Here is a 16,281-nt window from a genome sequence, read left to right as displayed (position 1 = left end):
CGAAGCAATACCACCGCTACCTTGCCGAAGTCTACCCTGCCCCTTGGAAGCAACAGAGAAAGCACTTCTCAGCAGCAGACCATAGCAACTCTGGGAGGGCGATATTCAGACCACAATAACGGAATACACCAAGAGATGAATCTTGGCTGACCCGGACACTGATCTTGTTGTGATTCAACTGAGGTCGTCGTGATCATCGCTTGTCGTGAGCATTCGCACGCTGCGACGAGCCAGGCAAGCATGCACATGACGTGGGAACTCAATACCTCGTCTTGTGCAAGGGAGGGAAAATGGTGTAGGTCGAATGCTGGAAGCGCCGTAGATGTAACCTTGCGGCCTAGAGCCTTTGGGTCTGGGAGTATTCCACAGGCAGCCAGACGCGAGAAGCTTCAATACGTGAACCAGGCTCACCTTGTCGTCCAAGCAGTCGTCAAAGACAAGTGACGCGACAAACGTGTACATGTTCCAGCACAAGCCAGAAGCATACGCAGGTGAGTGACATGCGTATGGTAATTGTCGCCCTGGCTCGGAGGGGGAACTGAGGGTTGAGAGCGACAAGCAGGTGAAACAAAGCCCATCCACGACGCGAGTTAGACGCAGTATATGTCAAGAGTGAGGCACAGTGCGTAATTAGTACACGACTGCGCAGGCGTGTTATCAAGATGTCCAAGCAAGAGGCCGAGGTAACTGTGACAATCCACCTTCACCACCGTCGCCAGTGGAGGCCCAGTCCTCCCTCGACGCATATCGCACCATGGTGTGGTGACGCGTCATAGATTGCGCCGTGGCTCGAGAACATAGATGGGCGGTGCTGTAGAGAATGCGCCGTGCTGGTGGTACGATAAGGTGAAGCTGCGGGGACCAAGCAAGGGCCCTTAAAAAGGCCTCTTCATGGCGGTTTGCCCATCCTCTGCATCGTCGCTAGATGTCGTGAATGTCAAACGAGGCGCCAGCGGTATCGGCGATGTTGTGCGTACCTAGCGAAGCATGTGTTGATGATGATGGAGGGTTGGGTATGGAATGGGTGGTAGCTGTGTTGACTGGCGCTCCTGCCCTGCTGCTCGCCTGCCCGCTTATCACGTGCAGACCTGGTCAGAGCGTGAGGGAGGTGTGGCGTCATTGCAAGTACGGAACGCTAGTCCCCATTTCGACGCTTAGGACAAAGTTATTCCATTGTAGTCATACAGACCCGGGCCGCAGTACTATTCTTCTGCGGAAGCCATGCGCCAGTCCGAACATGCTTGCCTGGCCCTTGTGCCCTCTCTGACTCTGTAGTTTTTATCCTCCTCCACCTAGTACAAACTCTTTCCCCACAAAAAAGTTAAAAGTCCAGCCAGACTCCCCGCCATCATGGATTCCGACTCGCCCAAGCCCAAGTCCGCGGTCCCCTCACATATGATGAACGGCGGATCCCCCCTCAGACTTACCACCGAGGCGCGCGACAAGAAGGAGCGAGAACACCTCTTTCATGCTATAGCGACGTCCAACCGGGGTCGCCAGCCAGTAAACTTTGACGGGCCGACTAGCTACTTCCCCACGAAGTCTTCCGTCGCGAACATGCACACTGACAACCGCCATGTCATGGCAAATGGTCAAGTAGACGCCGAGGACCCTTTCGAGGGTACCGTTGCGCAGACACCACTCGCGACCAGCCGGGCCCACAGCCCGTACACGCAGCACCCCACCATCGACTTCGACGGGCTTAGCTGGCCCAGCAAGGGCACGCGGGAGAGGAAGGAGGCAACCGAAGAGGAGAAGGCGGCGAACCTCAAGAAGCTGTCTGGCGCTGTCAGGACTATGCTCGAGTGTCTGGGCGAAGACCCCGACCGTGAGGGGCTGCTCGACACACCAGAGCGCTACGCGAAAGCGTTGCTCTTCTTCACAAAGGGTTACGAAGAGAACCTGCGCGACATCGTCAACGGTGCTGTCTTCCACGAGGACCATGACGAGCTCGTCATCGTGAGGGACATCGAGATCTTCTCCCTTTGCGAGCACCATCTGGTTCCCTTTATGGGCAAGGTTAGTTCTGATATCATCCCGTCTCATGCAGTACCAGAGAATGACAACTGACCTCTTGTACAGATGCATATCGGCTACATCCCGAACCGCCGCGTGATCGGTCTGTCCAAGCTCGCTCGTATCGCCGAAATGTTTGCTCGCCGTCTCCAAGTACAAGAGCGCCTCACCAAACAGGTCGCTCTCGCCCTCTCTGAGATGCTTCAACCACAAGGTGTCGCAGTTGTAGTCGAATCGAGCCATCTCTGCATGGTCATGCGCGGCGTTCAGAAGACGGGCGCAACAACAACTACAAGCTGCATGCTCGGATGCATGCGGTCACGAGACAAGACCCGTCAGGAATTCTTGAACCTTATCAACAGGCGGTAGGGATGACATTGGGCGAGAAAGTCCGGAAGAGTCGAAGTCACAGTTGACTTCATTCCCCGCATCATGTGCTACCGTTGCACGACTTTGCACATTGGCGTTACATGGGACTGGCGTTTGCGTGAGGAGTTCATCACTCTCACTTTATATTAGGTAGGCGGGCATATTGCGTTGCATCGTTAGACGCATAAGCCTTTCAACAGGCGTTTCCTATCTTTTCACTTTCACGATACATGACCTTGCATCAAGACACACAGATGATCTAGGCGTCCAATTTCTTGCTGTAAACAATACTTGTATATCCACAGTGACGAGTCAATTGTTCGAAAAGAATAGTAATCATTGGTTCGAGCATTCGTCGGCACAAAGCCAACCTTAACTCCGGGCCTCGCTCGTTCAACCTTCTCAAACCCCACCCACTCAGCGAACCGATTCTTGTGCGCTTTCAGGCTGGCGTCTGATCATAGTGCCGGCACTGGCATCGCATGCTACCATCCGATCCGTATATACCATCGGAATTTACCTACGCGTAGCCAGCGATAACCCCGTTACGGCGTTCACGTTGGTGGTTCCATCATACTCGGTTTCTGTGGCACTCGGGCTATGAGGTACTCGGATTTCATGATGCTCGGGTTTGGGCAAGATATAAATCCTACGCCGCACAGGGACAGGTGCTGCCCGGTACAGTACTGGACTAACATTGTCTGGCATATACTTCATATTTCCTTGGGCTAATCTCTGTCTAAAGCATACAGCGTACAGCGCTCACACCATGTCATCTCCAAGAGGTTTTGAACCTTGCTGTCTCAAATCATTCAACTGGACCGGTACCCCGAGCGGTCACGAAGCGAAGCTCGCAGACAACCCAACCTACATCACCGGATCGAACTCTGAGGCTGCCGTCATTATCATCCATGATGGTCTAGGCTGGAGATTCAAGAACAACCGTCTTCTGGCTGATCACTTTGCCAAAGAAGTTCGTCTCCGAACTCCTCATCTATGATTTCATGTCAACTTGCTAACACAGTTCACACGCAGGCAAACGTGACAGTCTACATGCCCGACTTCTTCGGTGGCGAGTCTCTTGACTTCTCCCTAATCAAAGCCGGCAGATGGGCTGAACTAGACATGGAAGGCTTCAAAGCACGCAACAGCCGCTCCGTCCGCGAGCCCGAAGTCTTCGCCTGCGTCCAAGCACTCCGAGATTCTGGCTACAAGAAGATCGGAGCGGCGGGTTACTGTTGGGGCGGTTGGGCAGTGTTGCGTCTTGCGACCGAGAAGTTAGTCGACTGCGTGATTTGCGCTCACCCTTCTATGATCACCGAGGCGGATTTCGATGGCTTGAACGTACCAATTATGTTCCTACAGCCTGAGCATGATGCAATCTTCTCCGATGAGATGAAGCTGCATGCTTTCAAGAAGTTGGTGTTGGACAAGAAGAGTTTGCCGGTGGAGTGGGTACACTTTCCCGGTGTCAGTCATGGATGTTTGATAAAGGGGGACGAGACGGTTCCAGGGGAGAGGGAGGCCATGGTCAAGGCTAAGGATAGGGCGGTTACCTGGTGGAGGGAGTGGCTTCTTTGAGCGTGTCATGTGGACTCGAGAGTATCCTAGCCTAGAGATGTTCCTAGCAATTACTCATATGTGCGATACTTGTCACCATCTAAATATAAATTCACACCTCTTCAACATCATCATCTGAGAGGTTGCCACAACTTCCCTGATTTTGAGTTCATCCCAGCCAGTGCTGGTTAACATATCAGCTGCGATGACGCTATATTTCTTATGCTATTTATGCTAATGAGCCAAAGTTGGCATGTGATGACAAAAGCACTCGTCTTCAACCTTTCCTAAAAATGGGATATATATCTCCAACCTCCATAGGCACAATGCCAAAAGACACATAAGAATCGATGTTCTCAGGCTCTAGCGCGACAAAAGCTAGTCCTGCATTCTTCTGCGCACTGCTTACGAAGAAGCTACCTGCCGGAAGTTGAACATCTTGAATAAGTGTCTCCGTGGTCACGGTGTTGAGAATAGCGCCCTCGTAGTAAGAGGAAGCGAGCCTTGAAGAAGTGATGTTGTATGCCTCAACCTCTCCGTGGAACACCTCAGGCATGGTCTCGACCTCCAGTCCAGAGATCTTGAGACGCTCGGCGAGGTCAGCCCAAGCGCGAGGGATAACGTATCCTTCAGGCCGGGTGCGGGTCATGTTGGCAGTCGCAGGTGTAGTGCTGGCGAACTCAATGGGTAGTTGGACTACCTCACCTGTTCGACGATCGACCATGGTGTACGTGCGGTTCGAAAAGGTGGTGTAGTCGGTAATAACGATGTCCTCCTTGCTAGTGATGATCTCTGAAATGGCCCCTTCGATAGTTCCCTTGACATCAGGCTCATCACGAGCAGTCTCTAGCACACCAAGAATCATCTGTAATCCTGCGAGGGTGCGACGCTTGAACTCTTGGCTTGCAATACCGATACCGCGCGTTTCGAAGAGAAACGTTACGCATTGTGTCAGTCCCATTGCGTTGCGTCCAATCTTCGCATCGGTTCCTGCTTCCTCAAGCCGAGGTGGGTTTGTTCGCGCAGCAGTGACGTAGGGTTCACCACGTAAACCTTGAGAGAGGAGAGACGCATTGATGGCAGGAGCAAAGACCGTCTCGGAGAGCGCGCGGATGGATGGATGAATGTTGAGGTTCTTGGCTGCGCTGTACATGCCATCTGCAGCATTACTATAGTTGCCAGAGTAGCGTGTTGCGGCACCATACTACAGGAACAAAGTCAGCATATGATACACATGTATCCCGTTCAACCTGATCTTACCTCGTGCATGTCAATGGCAACATGTGGGGAAAAGCTGCTGAACCATGTTTTTATGTCACGGGTCTGCTGGCGCGCAAGCTTCGTGTGGTCGCGGTTCGGGTCGAAGTTTGTGGCCAACGTGCGCTGGAAGTAAGCGTTTCCATCCGGGTTGTAGCGTGGTAACACGATGATGTCCATCTTCTCAAGGAAGCTGGCAGCCCACTCTGGATCGCTGTCCATGGCACCGAGGAGGGCCAAAGTAGCCTCATCGCCTGCCGGCTCGTTACCATGAACTGAGCCTTGAATCCATACTCTCAACTTCCCAGAGGTGGCGTAACCGGTAGATGCGTTTGATGCTGATGTTGATAGGTAGACGTATGGGAATGTCTTGCCCTCCTCGCTCAGGAAATCGGCTACGTCGTAGGTCATCCATGAAGGGTTCTTTGTCGCAAGGCCGCTTATAAAGTCCTCTGCTTAAGTCAGATTTCGTGTCTGTAGCGGATCTGCACATCCATCATCGACGTACCCAACTTGTATTGGGAGGTCGCTCCTTCGGTTCCCTCTGTCCAGCCTGGATCAAACGAAGCGTTCGGCAAGAACGCAGGACTCAACAGTGTCACATCCGGCGCTGGAAAGGCTGTATGCTCCACAAGCTGCGAGTCAAAGTTCACATTGACATGGTTCTCGCCATATTGAGTCTGCGCAAGCGCAGACGCTGCGAAGAGGGCAATCGAAGATGAGCGCATCTTCGTCTGGTATCACCGAACTGTCGATCAGGTGTCAAACATCAATTTGCGCGTCTGGCATATTTTATTCCTCTCTTCTGCCCCCATCTTTGAATGGTAGCGATACGTCAGTCAAGACACGCTTTTGCCTGTTGGAGTAGTTTGCCAAGTAGAAATGGCCCTTGGCTGCAGTTGCTCCTGCCTTTTCTGGTGTCGTTTCCTGTACTTTTACCACGGAGATAGGCGTGTAATGAGTCGCTATCGCTAAGGAGCGGCATTTCTGCGGCTCTTGAAGTGTACCACGATGGCTATTGTAGGCGTTAAGCTGGTAGTGAGGGCGGTATCGGAAGGAGGGTGAAGGCGACGCGACACGCGCGAGAAGACGCGGGATCCAGGCTCGGAACCGTTCCGATGCAAGAAGTCGCTACGAGATGTGCCACACGTCAGTGGCGTCTGCACCCTTCGATAGTAGAAAACATTCAACCGCCCAGATTGTCGTGGTGACGCGACTTTCAAGGCCTTTTAGGCTCTCGTATCGACGGCGTCTCTCGAAACTGTGCACTAACGCTCACCAGTACTTGTGCACCCCCTCTATGCGAAGCATAAATGCGCGACAATGACTACCGAGGCCTTCATGGGTTTCAGGCATGCGCCATTGCACGTTCTGGAGAGTTGTCGTTTTTCCGGTCCAGTGTTGAACACATCGCTTCAATCATGGCCGGGCAGAGAACCATAATGGCACTACCCCAGCTTCCCCGCCTCCGTCGCAGCAATACCCCGATTTCCCGACGCAGGTCAATTTCGATGCATGCCGGATGCATTGCCTTCCCCAGATGATCAAGCCTAGAATATACAAATTAGCAAAAAGCTTTGGGAAGAGTCGGGCTAGTCACGCGGCTCACACACGTACACTAGGAGATGATTTCATCCGAAGCTCTGTCTTACATTCGCGCCGTGTAGTAGCCGGCATATATATTGGAACACGCATTGGCCTTCCAAGAATGTGAAATAACTCGCGACCAGAACTATGAAAGTCGCCTCATCGTTGTTTGCGTGCTTCGCCGCGCTATCTTCAATTGCTTCAACACTCTCCATCACGAAAACGCAGAATTGGAACATCACAAATGATGTAGAAGGCTCCGTCCGTCTCAATGGGCTTGCTTTCCAACAACACGCCTTGACCACTTTCGGCGACTACCAATACGTAGCCTTCTACAAAACTGCTTCTGGGTACGGCAAGCACTACGTCAACTTAGGGCGGCGCAAGATCTCGCCTGCACTTGGAGAGTGGCAATATTTTGCATTCACCGATTATGTACAAACTACTCTGGACGAACACAACACCATTAGCATGGGAATCAGCGGTGATGGCAAGATCCATCTGAGCTTCGACCATCACGATGTGCCACTCAACTATCGTGCGAGTAACACAGGCATTGCCAAGACAATTCCATCCGAGTGGACCGCTAGTGCATTTGGAGCTGTCCAGCACAGTCTGCCTGGCTCGACCGGGCCATGGACACCGCTCACATACCCTCGTTTCGAACGTCTCGACAATGGTGACCTTCTCATGGAGTTCCGGATCGGACAGTCCGGTGCTGGTGACTCGTACATTCATCGATACTCTACAAGCTCTTCACAATGGAGCGCAGTTGGGAAATACCTGCAAGGTCAAGACAACAATGCATACATCAACGGCATAAGTAACCAAGGTGGAAAGCTCTTCGTCTCATGGACCGTCCGCGAAACGCCTACGGCCAGCACGAACCACGACTTCTACTTCGCCATGTCGGAAGACGATGGCAAGACTTGGAAGCAGACCAATGGACAAACCGTCGCAAAGCCCATTACGCCGACAACGCCCGGCATAAAGATATATTCGATCCCACAAAACAGCGAGATTATAAATCAGGAGGCCCAATGCGCCGATCAGAAAGGTCGCTTCCATGCTCTCATGCGTGACAACTCGACAGGTATGGCACAGTTCTACCACTACCTTCGAACCCCGGAGGGCAAATTCTCCAAGACCGCTGTCAAGACGCCCGGTCTCTCAACACCGCCATACCTCGCTTACAGAGGCAAGATCGCTGCTTCAGGCGACAATGTGATTGCTATCCTACCAGACCAGCCTAAGATGACTGTTCAGATCTGGGCTGCGACAGCGGGAGGAGCATACAATGACTGGAAGAAGTTGGCGGAAATCCCGAACTCTGCAGGCGAGCCATTGGTGGATGAGGAAAGGTTGGACAAGTTCAATGTCTTGAGCTTGTTTATCAGGCAAGGTGGTCCTTTCGGAACAAGGAAAGTACAGGTTTGGGACTTCGCACTCGCACCTTAAACCCGTTGCATACACGAGTAATTCAATAACACAAGGATGTTGACAAGAAATCAGCTTCCTAATGCCCTTTTCTGTGCAGTTCTACCTTAGCGCTCTGCCACTCCTTGCTTACTGCTCATATACATGACATGATCGGAGCATGGAAGGTTTCTCGGAGGGATTATGGTATGCGCTAGCACGTCTAACGACATCATTGCACATCGGTCCCGTCCTCACTAACCTAACGTTTAAACGTCAACCTGGATACGCGAGAACGCACGTTCACTCCAACTGTAAGTCTAGCTGGAGTTGGTATAGTCCTATAGAGTTCCGCGGGGAAAACGCGTTCTCGGAAGCTCCGGTGTGGCTCGTTTCCTGTGTCTCGGTTCCACTCCATCATGCACCCGCCGACTACGCGCATAAGAGATTTCCGGCATTACGGAATAAGCGGAGTGACAACGGGGAAAAGATGCGGGGCGCGCTCACGCCTACCTATGTTGTCACGGAGAATGTAAAATTTTACGCTCTAGTCCTAGATGCATCGGAGTCTTGGGGAAGCATCGGAGTCTTGGACGAGTCTTGGAGAAGCATAAAGCTGGTGATGTCTCTCTACATGATCCGTATCGGACCGGATACCAATTCACCATGCCTTCCCATCTTTCCGTCCTCGCAGCCATCGGCGGCCTGCTCACGTTTGGGCATGCACAAGTGTCATCCAACACAACAGCATCGGCTACGAGCACATCTACATACTCGCAATCCGATGTGCCGACGGGAACACCATTGCCGGGCGACTATGATGAGCCGCTTCGACCTCAAGTTCACTACAGCCCACCCGTAGGGTTCATGAGTAAGTTTCCAAAAACACAAGAGTTACGAGACCACTGTTGACATGAGACTTCTCTTGCAGATGATCCCAACGGCATGTATGTTGATGAGGATGGCGTATACCACTTGTATTATCAGTACAACCCTACCGCAAACGTCGCTGGCAACCAGCACTGGGGCCATGCTACTAGCGAAGACCTCTACACATGGACCAACCAGCCCATTGCTCTCTTCCCTGGTGGCCCCACAGAAGGAGTTTTCTCAGGATCAGCTGTCATAGATTCGAATAACACCAGCGGTTTCTTCCCAAACCAGACCAACGGCGTGGTCGCAATCTACACCATCAATGTTCCCGAGAACCAGACTCAGCACATTGCCTACTCGTATGACAACGGCTACTCCTTCACCAAATATGAGAACAACCCTGTCATCGTACCCGGTGGCACCAACCCCACCCAGTTCCGTGATCCAAAGGTGATCTGGTATGAGCCCACCGAGAGCTGGGTCATGGTTGTGGCGTACCCCGTCGACTTCGAGGTCGGCATCTTTACTAGTCCCAATCTCATCGACTGGACGCCTACGTCAAACTTTTCCCACCACGGTATCACTGGTCTGCAGTACGAGTGCCCGAACATGGTCGAGATGCGCGTGGAGAACTCTACCGACAGTGATGAATCCAAATACGTTATGCTTATCTCAATCAATCCGGGTGCACCGCTCGGTGGATCTATCACAGAGTACTTTGTTGGAACATTCAACGGCACGCATTTCGAAGCCGACGATGCGCGCACTAGGCTCACGGATTTCGCAAAGGATAACTATGCTGGACAGTTCTTCTATGGTATTCCTGCCGGGGAAGACCAGGTTACACTTAACTGGGCGAGCAACTGGCAATACACCAACGTCGTTCCCACTGCTGGCGAGGCTGTAGGTGATGGTTTCAGGAGTGTCATGACAGTGCCAAGAGGCCACTACCTGAAGGATCTCCCTCGCCAGGGTCTGTCGCTGATCTCGTACCCGTCAAAAATCATGTCTATCGTCGACTCGGAGTTAGCTTCCAACGACTCCCTTGGTAACGGTACCGTCTTTGTTGACTACTCCACCGTTGAGTCAGGCGCGCTCTACTTCGAAGCCAACGTTACCGGTATCACTAGTGGGCCGTCCCTTGCCGGATCTATCAGCTTCACCTTCCAGTCTTCTGTGTCGGGAGAGTCAATTTCAGGTGGCACTTTCATCTCATCCGGCGACGTGTGGCTAGACCGCGGAAAGACCGACGCTTTCCAAAGCCCTTACTTCACCGATAAGTTCACTGCTACAGGTCTTTACAATGAGGATGACGGGTCGTGGAGGATCTCTGGCATCATCGACAGGAGCATTATCGAGATCTTCCTGAACGGTGGCGAACTCAGTGCGACTTCGGTCTTCTTCCCCACACAGCCTCTTGACACGATGATGCTGAGGGTTTCGGGCTTGAACGAGACAGTGACGGCCAGTGTAGGTGTCTGGGGACTTCAGGCTGCCTGGCTAAACCAGGCAGATGAGAATGGTATTGTTGCTGGCAATACGACCGAAAGTGGTAACTCAACTGCGGGAGCTGCAAAGCTTCTCTAGATGTATCGTAGTATATGTGCGAACAGTCACGCACAATAGATTCTGTAATATCTGACGAGTCCTCGACTTCTTTTTCTTTGCGTGATGACTACCATATCTAAGGCAGAATACATTTGCTTGGTTATGCCAGTCTATTGTGATTGCATTTCCTAGCTTGTACGTATTGCACCGCGGATATCACTTAGTCCGACAGCCGATATGTTCTCCACTCCACAGCTCGTGATCGGTGGCAAGCATAGTGGGGACAAGCCCTTTAGCGTCCGCCTCCACACCCGAACCTTATCCGCGGAAGGATCACTCAATTTCGTTAAACACATCGTATAATAGTCATTGGGCTTCGGCATGTGTGGCAGTGCCGTCATCGCAAGGTTTCAAAGTGTCTAAATGCGGAAGAACTTGTATGCCAAAATCTTCCGCCCCACAGCAAACCGAAAGTTCGTTCGCGGAGTAACTCCGGAAGTAATCCGGTTCCTTGGATGTCTATCACGCGGCCACCTTGGATTGATTTTCTAATCATCTTATTCGTGGAGGACTTTGAAATTGCTTCATTTGTCTATGTTGCCGAAGTTGTAACTGGTTTGTCGTGTACCAGTCCTTGCTAGAGCTCATTCCCAAATAGCCACCAAGCGCCGAGGTAGTACTATAGCATCGTGTATACACTACCCCGCTTCCCGTATGCTCCAAGAGCCAAGTGTATTCTTAGTGACCAGATGGTGTGTGCGGACGCGATACCTGAATAAGAAGCTGACATTGAGATCGACTGCTGTATTTAAGGAGAGAGTGAAGATGATGAAAGAATGTAGTGATTGATAGCAGTTCCACTCGATACTTCTTTACGATGCGCACATCAACCTTCCTCAGAACGGCCTTGGTGCTGGCCAGCGGTTACTCTGTCAATGCCGATATCACGACTACAATCGACCCCAAGAGCAACTGGGGTACGTGGGAAGGTTGGGGAACTTCGCTGGCATGGTGGGCGCAACAGTTCGGCGACAGAGATGACCTTGCGGATATATTCTTTACGCTGAAGCAAACCAAATTCAACGGTGAAACCCTACCAGGACTTGGCTTCAACATTGTCCGCTACAATGCGGGTGCGTGTAGCTGGAATGCCGTCGATGGGGAGAAGATGGTAGTATCGCCGAACGTGAAGAGATCGAGGCAGATGGAGGGCTACTGGATAGACTGGAAGAGCAATGATTCGTCCTCCTCAAGCTGGAACTGGTATAGTACCCGCCTTCTTCATTTGCTCTGAGTTTCCTTACTGACCACTGGTTGTTCCTCAGGTCCGTTGACGTCAAACAACGAGCCATGCTCCAGAAGGCGATCTCACGTGGAGCGGATAGAACGGAATTGTTTTCGAACTCGCCGATGTGGTGGTATGTAGCTATCAAATATAAGCGATATGTGGAATGTAGACTAACTGCTTTTAGGATGACAAAGAACCACAACCCCTCAGGTGCAGCTGACGGTAGCGAAAACATCCAATCCTGGAACTTGGAGCAGCATGCGATCTACATGGCGAATGTAGCAAAGCATTTCAAGGACAACTGGGGCGTCGAGTTCGAAACTGTAGATCCGTTCAATGAGCCAAGCGCCAACTGGTGGAAAGCAGACGGTACGCAAGAAGGATGCCACGTCGACGTATCCACCCAAGCCAAGATTGTCGGCTTCCTCGATACACATCTCGCGAGCCGCGGACTGTCAACGAAGATTGCGGCATCCGATGAGTCGTACTACGACCAAGCTGCTACCACCCTGAAGACGATTGGTAGCAGTGCACTCAGCAAGATTGATAGGATCAACGTGCATGGTTACCAGTACGGAAGCGGTGATCGCGCTGGTGTCCATACGCTAGCTACACAGGCTGGAAAGTCTCTCTGGAACAGTGAATACGGTGATGGTGTGGCCTCTGGCGAGAACATGGCTAGATACCTCCTCCAGGACCTCCGCCAATTGAAGCCTACAGCATGGGAGTACTGGCAGGTCTTGGACCAAGGTGGGTGGGGATTGGTAGACGCGGACAATGATGCGAAAACGCTGGGTTCATCCACACAGAAGTACTATGTACTCGCGCAATTTGCAAGACATATGCGCCCAGGAATGCGGATCCTCGATGGCGGCCGGGACAACGTCGTTGCTGCTTACGATGCGAGCAAGTCATTATTGGTTATCGTAGCCGTGAACTGGGACGCGGCGCAGTACCTAAACTTCGAATTGTCGGGCTTCTCGGGACGTCCTTCATCCGGGGCAACCGTTTCGCGGTGGAGCACTCAGATTGGCAGCGGTGATCGGTACGTGCAGCATCTCGACACTACGATCAGCGGGACAAAGTTCTGGTCGAAGTTTGAGAAGAACATGGTGCAAACTTTCGAGGTTACGGGTATCAAGTTGTAAAGCATAGCGCATGCGATACCGTGAAATTATCCGATTCTTTGCTTTCTTCTGACCCATATCTCGTCGCCCTCACTGCCAGCTCTTTGCTGAACTTCCCAAACTTGGAGCCTGTAGCTTCCGCGATCTGACCGGCCGGTATGCAGATCGAAGGACCAGTCGTGCTTGGGACATTGGATACCTGAGCTCAGCACGACGCCAAAGTCTTCAATATCGAAGGGCGTGCCATTAGAGAGTGGATATGACGAGTGTGGGCATTCCTGCAAATGTTATGATTAACATGTGCGCCAGATGTACAGCACCGAATATCGCAACATACGTGGTTGATAGCGCAAAACTTTCCCTTGTATCGAAACACCATTACTTGATCTTTCGCATCACCACCGACTTCAGGGTCTTTCCAATCATCGATCGCTACCTCAGTTGCTTTGGAGCTGTCATCGCGGGGCACGTGGAATACTCGGCATCCTGGAACATGCTTTTTTTCGCCGCAAGGGCGCTGTTCACCGACGCGCGCAGAGTCATCAAGATTTGGGTACAACGTCACTGCACCAGCGCAGAACCACGCGTTTCCAGCTTGGGACGATCGAGAAAAAGGATTGACCAGGAACGACATGCTGAGTGGCGGGGATGGCAACTTTTGAGAAGCTATAATATGCAAGCGACGATGTACGAAGTACGATGGGGACTCGGTTTCCGCTAGAACTAGCCCGATAACGCGCTAGACGCCCGTAGAAAGAGGCTAGACTCGGCCATGTCAACATGTCAACAGAGACTTTCATATGTACGCCCTGTGGTCGAATGTAGAAGTCTTCGTCCTAACATGGTATTTTTAGAGCGTTCACTGTAGCAGTATGTAAATGAATAAGTATTGAAGCAAGTTGAAAAAAATGTTCAGACACACATCTTTACGCACATTGCACGTCATCGTACCAGCCTCCATATCTTCATCATTGCCTTTTGCACGCCGCACAGCTGACCTTCGCTTTTTGTCCACAATCGCCTCGAACATGGCAAATATCCAGGATCCCTCAAGCTATCTTGCCAATGCGCGCATTGCACCAGAGATATTCCAGCTTCGATCAGACTACCGCGCCCTGCTCATGGTAGTTACCAACATCCCACCAGGCCCTTGCGACGCGACCAGCGAAGCCTTTTTATCTTCTGCAGAAGCAACAGCTAAAGCATCTCTTGCGAAAACTCCAGTCAACGATGTTGCTCATGTCGCGCAATGGAAAGAAGCCTACAAGGCCTTCGGCGCAAAGCCCAAGAAGACTATGAACAGCCTCGAAGCGCTATTGCGTCGCGTTGACGCAGGCTTACCACGTGTTAATCGACTGACGGATATATATAACGCCATCTCAATCAAACATCAGATTCCTTTGGGAGGCGAGGATCTGGATAAGTACCAAGGAAGCCCGTTCCTGATACGCGCGAAGGGTGATGAAAACTTTGACACCAAATCTGGCGGCGAAATCGTCATTGAACACCCAAGTCCCGGAGAAGCAGTATGGTGTGACGATGGCGGCGTGGTAAGTGACACTGTACGAGCTGCATATGAGAGAGACATATACTGATTCTGTACGACTACAATTAGACCTGCAGGCGCTGGAATTGGAGGCAATGCTCGAGGACTGCGTTGAGCGACGGAACATCCAACGTGCTCTTCATTTTGGATGCATTGGAAGCTCTTGATGATGCGAAGCTAAATGCCGCGGCAGACGAGCTGAGTGAAGAGTTGCAAAAGCTATCTGCAGATGTGAAAGTCGAGCGCCGATTAGTAACATCATCGTAGATATTGAATAACATAAACATCTGTATCATACTGTGGAAACGCTATTCAAGCATATTGTGGTATCTCGAAATACCCATGGTACTATCTTTATAGATTATGTATAATGATATCCGCAGCCTACTCAGCGTTAGTGAGTTTCTGTTCAAATGTCTCTCTCTCCACTGACCTTTTCTGCAATAGCATACGCCGTAGAGCTGGTATGTGCACTTGGCAGGAACGGTAGGATGCTGATGTCGACAACACGTAGACCAGCTGCACCGTGGACCTTGAGATCCGGTCCTACAACGCCTCCTAGATTTCTAGGTAACATAGCAGCTGTGCAGCATGGGTGCAAGTGTGACAGCACCATTGACTCCTTAACAAACGCTTTGAGATCTTCGTCCGATTGGATAGCTGGGTCTGGACTAACTGCTACAGCACCATATTTACGCATGGTGGGTGTATCAAGTACCTTGCGAAGCCATCTGAGATGAGCGATGTGGATGGAGAAATCAATTGGGCTAGATCCAGCGCGGTAGTCGAGTATAGGCTGAGCCAAGTGATCTGTCAGATTGAGATGGACAGTGCCGCGACTCAACGGATGGAGAATGATTGGGCGCATGGTCGTCCCAGTTGCAAACGGTACTTCCACACTAGGAGCCTCGGAGTTCTCAAGAAGGTCCGCAAGTACGTGAAGTTGGCGTTTGTAGCCGTCAATGAGGGTTGAGTGAGACCCTTCGGGCAGATGAGAGGCCGCTGAGCCGTCGTCGGCAACTCTGCGCATCTCTTTGATTATACTCATATACTCTTCAGTGACATTAGGAAGTGATATGTAGAGAGCAGTTGAACTCATAGCCAATGTGTATGGGCCTCTTGCTGGTGTCATGTTGAACTCTGCTGCTGCTTGATTGGCAAACGCAGGATTGAGCATATCCGAAGGCATGTTGGAAAAGTTACCGGGCTTCGAGTCTGTAGTGGAATCAGCGTCTAGTCGTTCTTAATCAACGAAAAGCGGATCCACTTACAATTCCATGATATGCCGGGCGAAGAATGGTCTTGCAAGTTTGAGCCTACACCAGGAAGATCCAATACAGTAGTGATGCCCATAGCTTCTAGCGAGGGTGCGGGTCCGATACCGCTCCTTTGCAGGATGGTAGGCGTATGTAATGCGCCGGCAGAGACTACAACTTCGACTCTGGCCGTTACGTTGAACGTCTCGTCTCCCGCCAGAGATCTCGCCTCAACTAATGGTGGACCTTTTGAAACGTCGTCAGGATAAACGACCCTGATCACTTGGTGCTTGACTAGCAAGTCATAGTTGTAGTTGTTACACGGGGTTAGGCTATACTTCTCTAGGCTCGGTCCGTACTAAGGCGAGGTAGACTAAAGCGGTAGTCCGTGAGGTATCGTATGGAATGATCAGGTGGAAAAGAGTTATCGTTGTAACC

The 16,281-nt window shown here is 51.5% G+C and overlaps 9 protein-coding genes across 9 annotated transcripts; 6 read left to right on the top strand and 3 right to left on the bottom strand.

Moving 5' to 3' along the window:
- Positions 1-1,350: 1,350 nt before the first annotated feature.
- On the top strand, positions 1,351-2,385 carry GCH1 (GTP cyclohydrolase 1; the record flags this gene model as incomplete). Its single annotated transcript, XM_051737321.1, has 2 exons — positions 1,351-2,019; positions 2,083-2,385. The coding sequence occupies 2 exons, from the start codon at positions 1,351-1,353 to the stop codon at positions 2,383-2,385; spliced, it is 972 nt and encodes a 323-aa protein (XP_051582923.1).
- Positions 2,386-3,154: 769 nt separating this feature from the next.
- J4E82_011110 (uncharacterized protein) lies at positions 3,155-3,966 on the top strand (the record flags this gene model as incomplete). The annotated part of the gene is made up of 2 exons (XM_051737320.1): positions 3,155-3,358; positions 3,421-3,966. The coding sequence occupies 2 exons, from the start codon at positions 3,155-3,157 to the stop codon at positions 3,964-3,966; spliced, it is 750 nt and encodes a 249-aa protein (XP_051582922.1).
- A 256-nt stretch (positions 3,967-4,222) lies between these two features.
- Positions 4,223-5,930, bottom strand: J4E82_011109 (uncharacterized protein; the record flags this gene model as incomplete). The annotated part of the gene is made up of 3 exons (XM_051737319.1): positions 4,223-5,149; positions 5,206-5,657; positions 5,711-5,930. 3 exons carry the CDS (start codon positions 5,928-5,930, stop codon positions 4,223-4,225), a joined length of 1,599 nt encoding a protein of 532 aa, XP_051582921.1.
- Positions 5,931-6,936: 1,006 nt separating this feature from the next.
- J4E82_011108 (uncharacterized protein) lies at positions 6,937-8,247 on the top strand (the record flags this gene model as incomplete). Its single annotated transcript, XM_051737318.1, has 1 exon — positions 6,937-8,247. One exon carries the CDS (start codon positions 6,937-6,939, stop codon positions 8,245-8,247), a length of 1,311 nt encoding a protein of 436 aa, XP_051582920.1.
- Positions 8,248-8,871: 624 nt separating this feature from the next.
- J4E82_011107 (uncharacterized protein) lies at positions 8,872-10,665 on the top strand (the record flags this gene model as incomplete). The annotated part of the gene is made up of 2 exons (XM_051737317.1): positions 8,872-9,076; positions 9,137-10,665. The coding sequence occupies 2 exons, from the start codon at positions 8,872-8,874 to the stop codon at positions 10,663-10,665; spliced, it is 1,734 nt and encodes a 577-aa protein (XP_051582919.1).
- Positions 10,666-11,503: 838 nt separating this feature from the next.
- On the top strand, positions 11,504-13,062 carry J4E82_011106 (uncharacterized protein; the record flags this gene model as incomplete). The annotated part of the gene is made up of 3 exons (XM_051737316.1): positions 11,504-11,889; positions 11,952-12,044; positions 12,099-13,062. The coding sequence occupies 3 exons, from the start codon at positions 11,504-11,506 to the stop codon at positions 13,060-13,062; spliced, it is 1,443 nt and encodes a 480-aa protein (XP_051582918.1).
- A 26-nt stretch (positions 13,063-13,088) lies between these two features.
- On the bottom strand, positions 13,089-13,675 carry J4E82_011105 (uncharacterized protein; the record flags this gene model as incomplete). The annotated part of the gene is made up of 2 exons (XM_051737315.1): positions 13,089-13,319; positions 13,379-13,675. The coding sequence occupies 2 exons, from the start codon at positions 13,673-13,675 to the stop codon at positions 13,089-13,091; spliced, it is 528 nt and encodes a 175-aa protein (XP_051582917.1).
- A 394-nt stretch (positions 13,676-14,069) lies between these two features.
- On the top strand, positions 14,070-14,854 carry J4E82_011104 (uncharacterized protein; the record flags this gene model as incomplete). The annotated part of the gene is made up of 2 exons (XM_051737314.1): positions 14,070-14,591; positions 14,657-14,854. The coding sequence occupies 2 exons, from the start codon at positions 14,070-14,072 to the stop codon at positions 14,852-14,854; spliced, it is 720 nt and encodes a 239-aa protein (XP_051582916.1).
- A 142-nt stretch (positions 14,855-14,996) lies between these two features.
- J4E82_011103 (uncharacterized protein) lies at positions 14,997-16,175 on the bottom strand (the record flags this gene model as incomplete). Its single annotated transcript, XM_051737313.1, has 2 exons — positions 14,997-15,802; positions 15,859-16,175. Coding segments are annotated over 2 exons (1,123 nt in total), but the record flags the coding sequence as incomplete, so codon positions are not given.
- Positions 16,176-16,281: the final 106 nt, after the last annotated feature.

The sequence above is a fragment of the Alternaria postmessia genome (genome assembly GCF_024291825.1).
Source record: "Alternaria postmessia strain BMP 2775 chromosome Unknown scaffold_166, whole genome shotgun sequence".
NCBI classification, from domain to species: Eukaryota; Fungi; Ascomycota; class Dothideomycetes; order Pleosporales; family Pleosporaceae; genus Alternaria; species Alternaria postmessia.
This window is presented reverse-complemented; position numbering and strand designations above follow the sequence as displayed.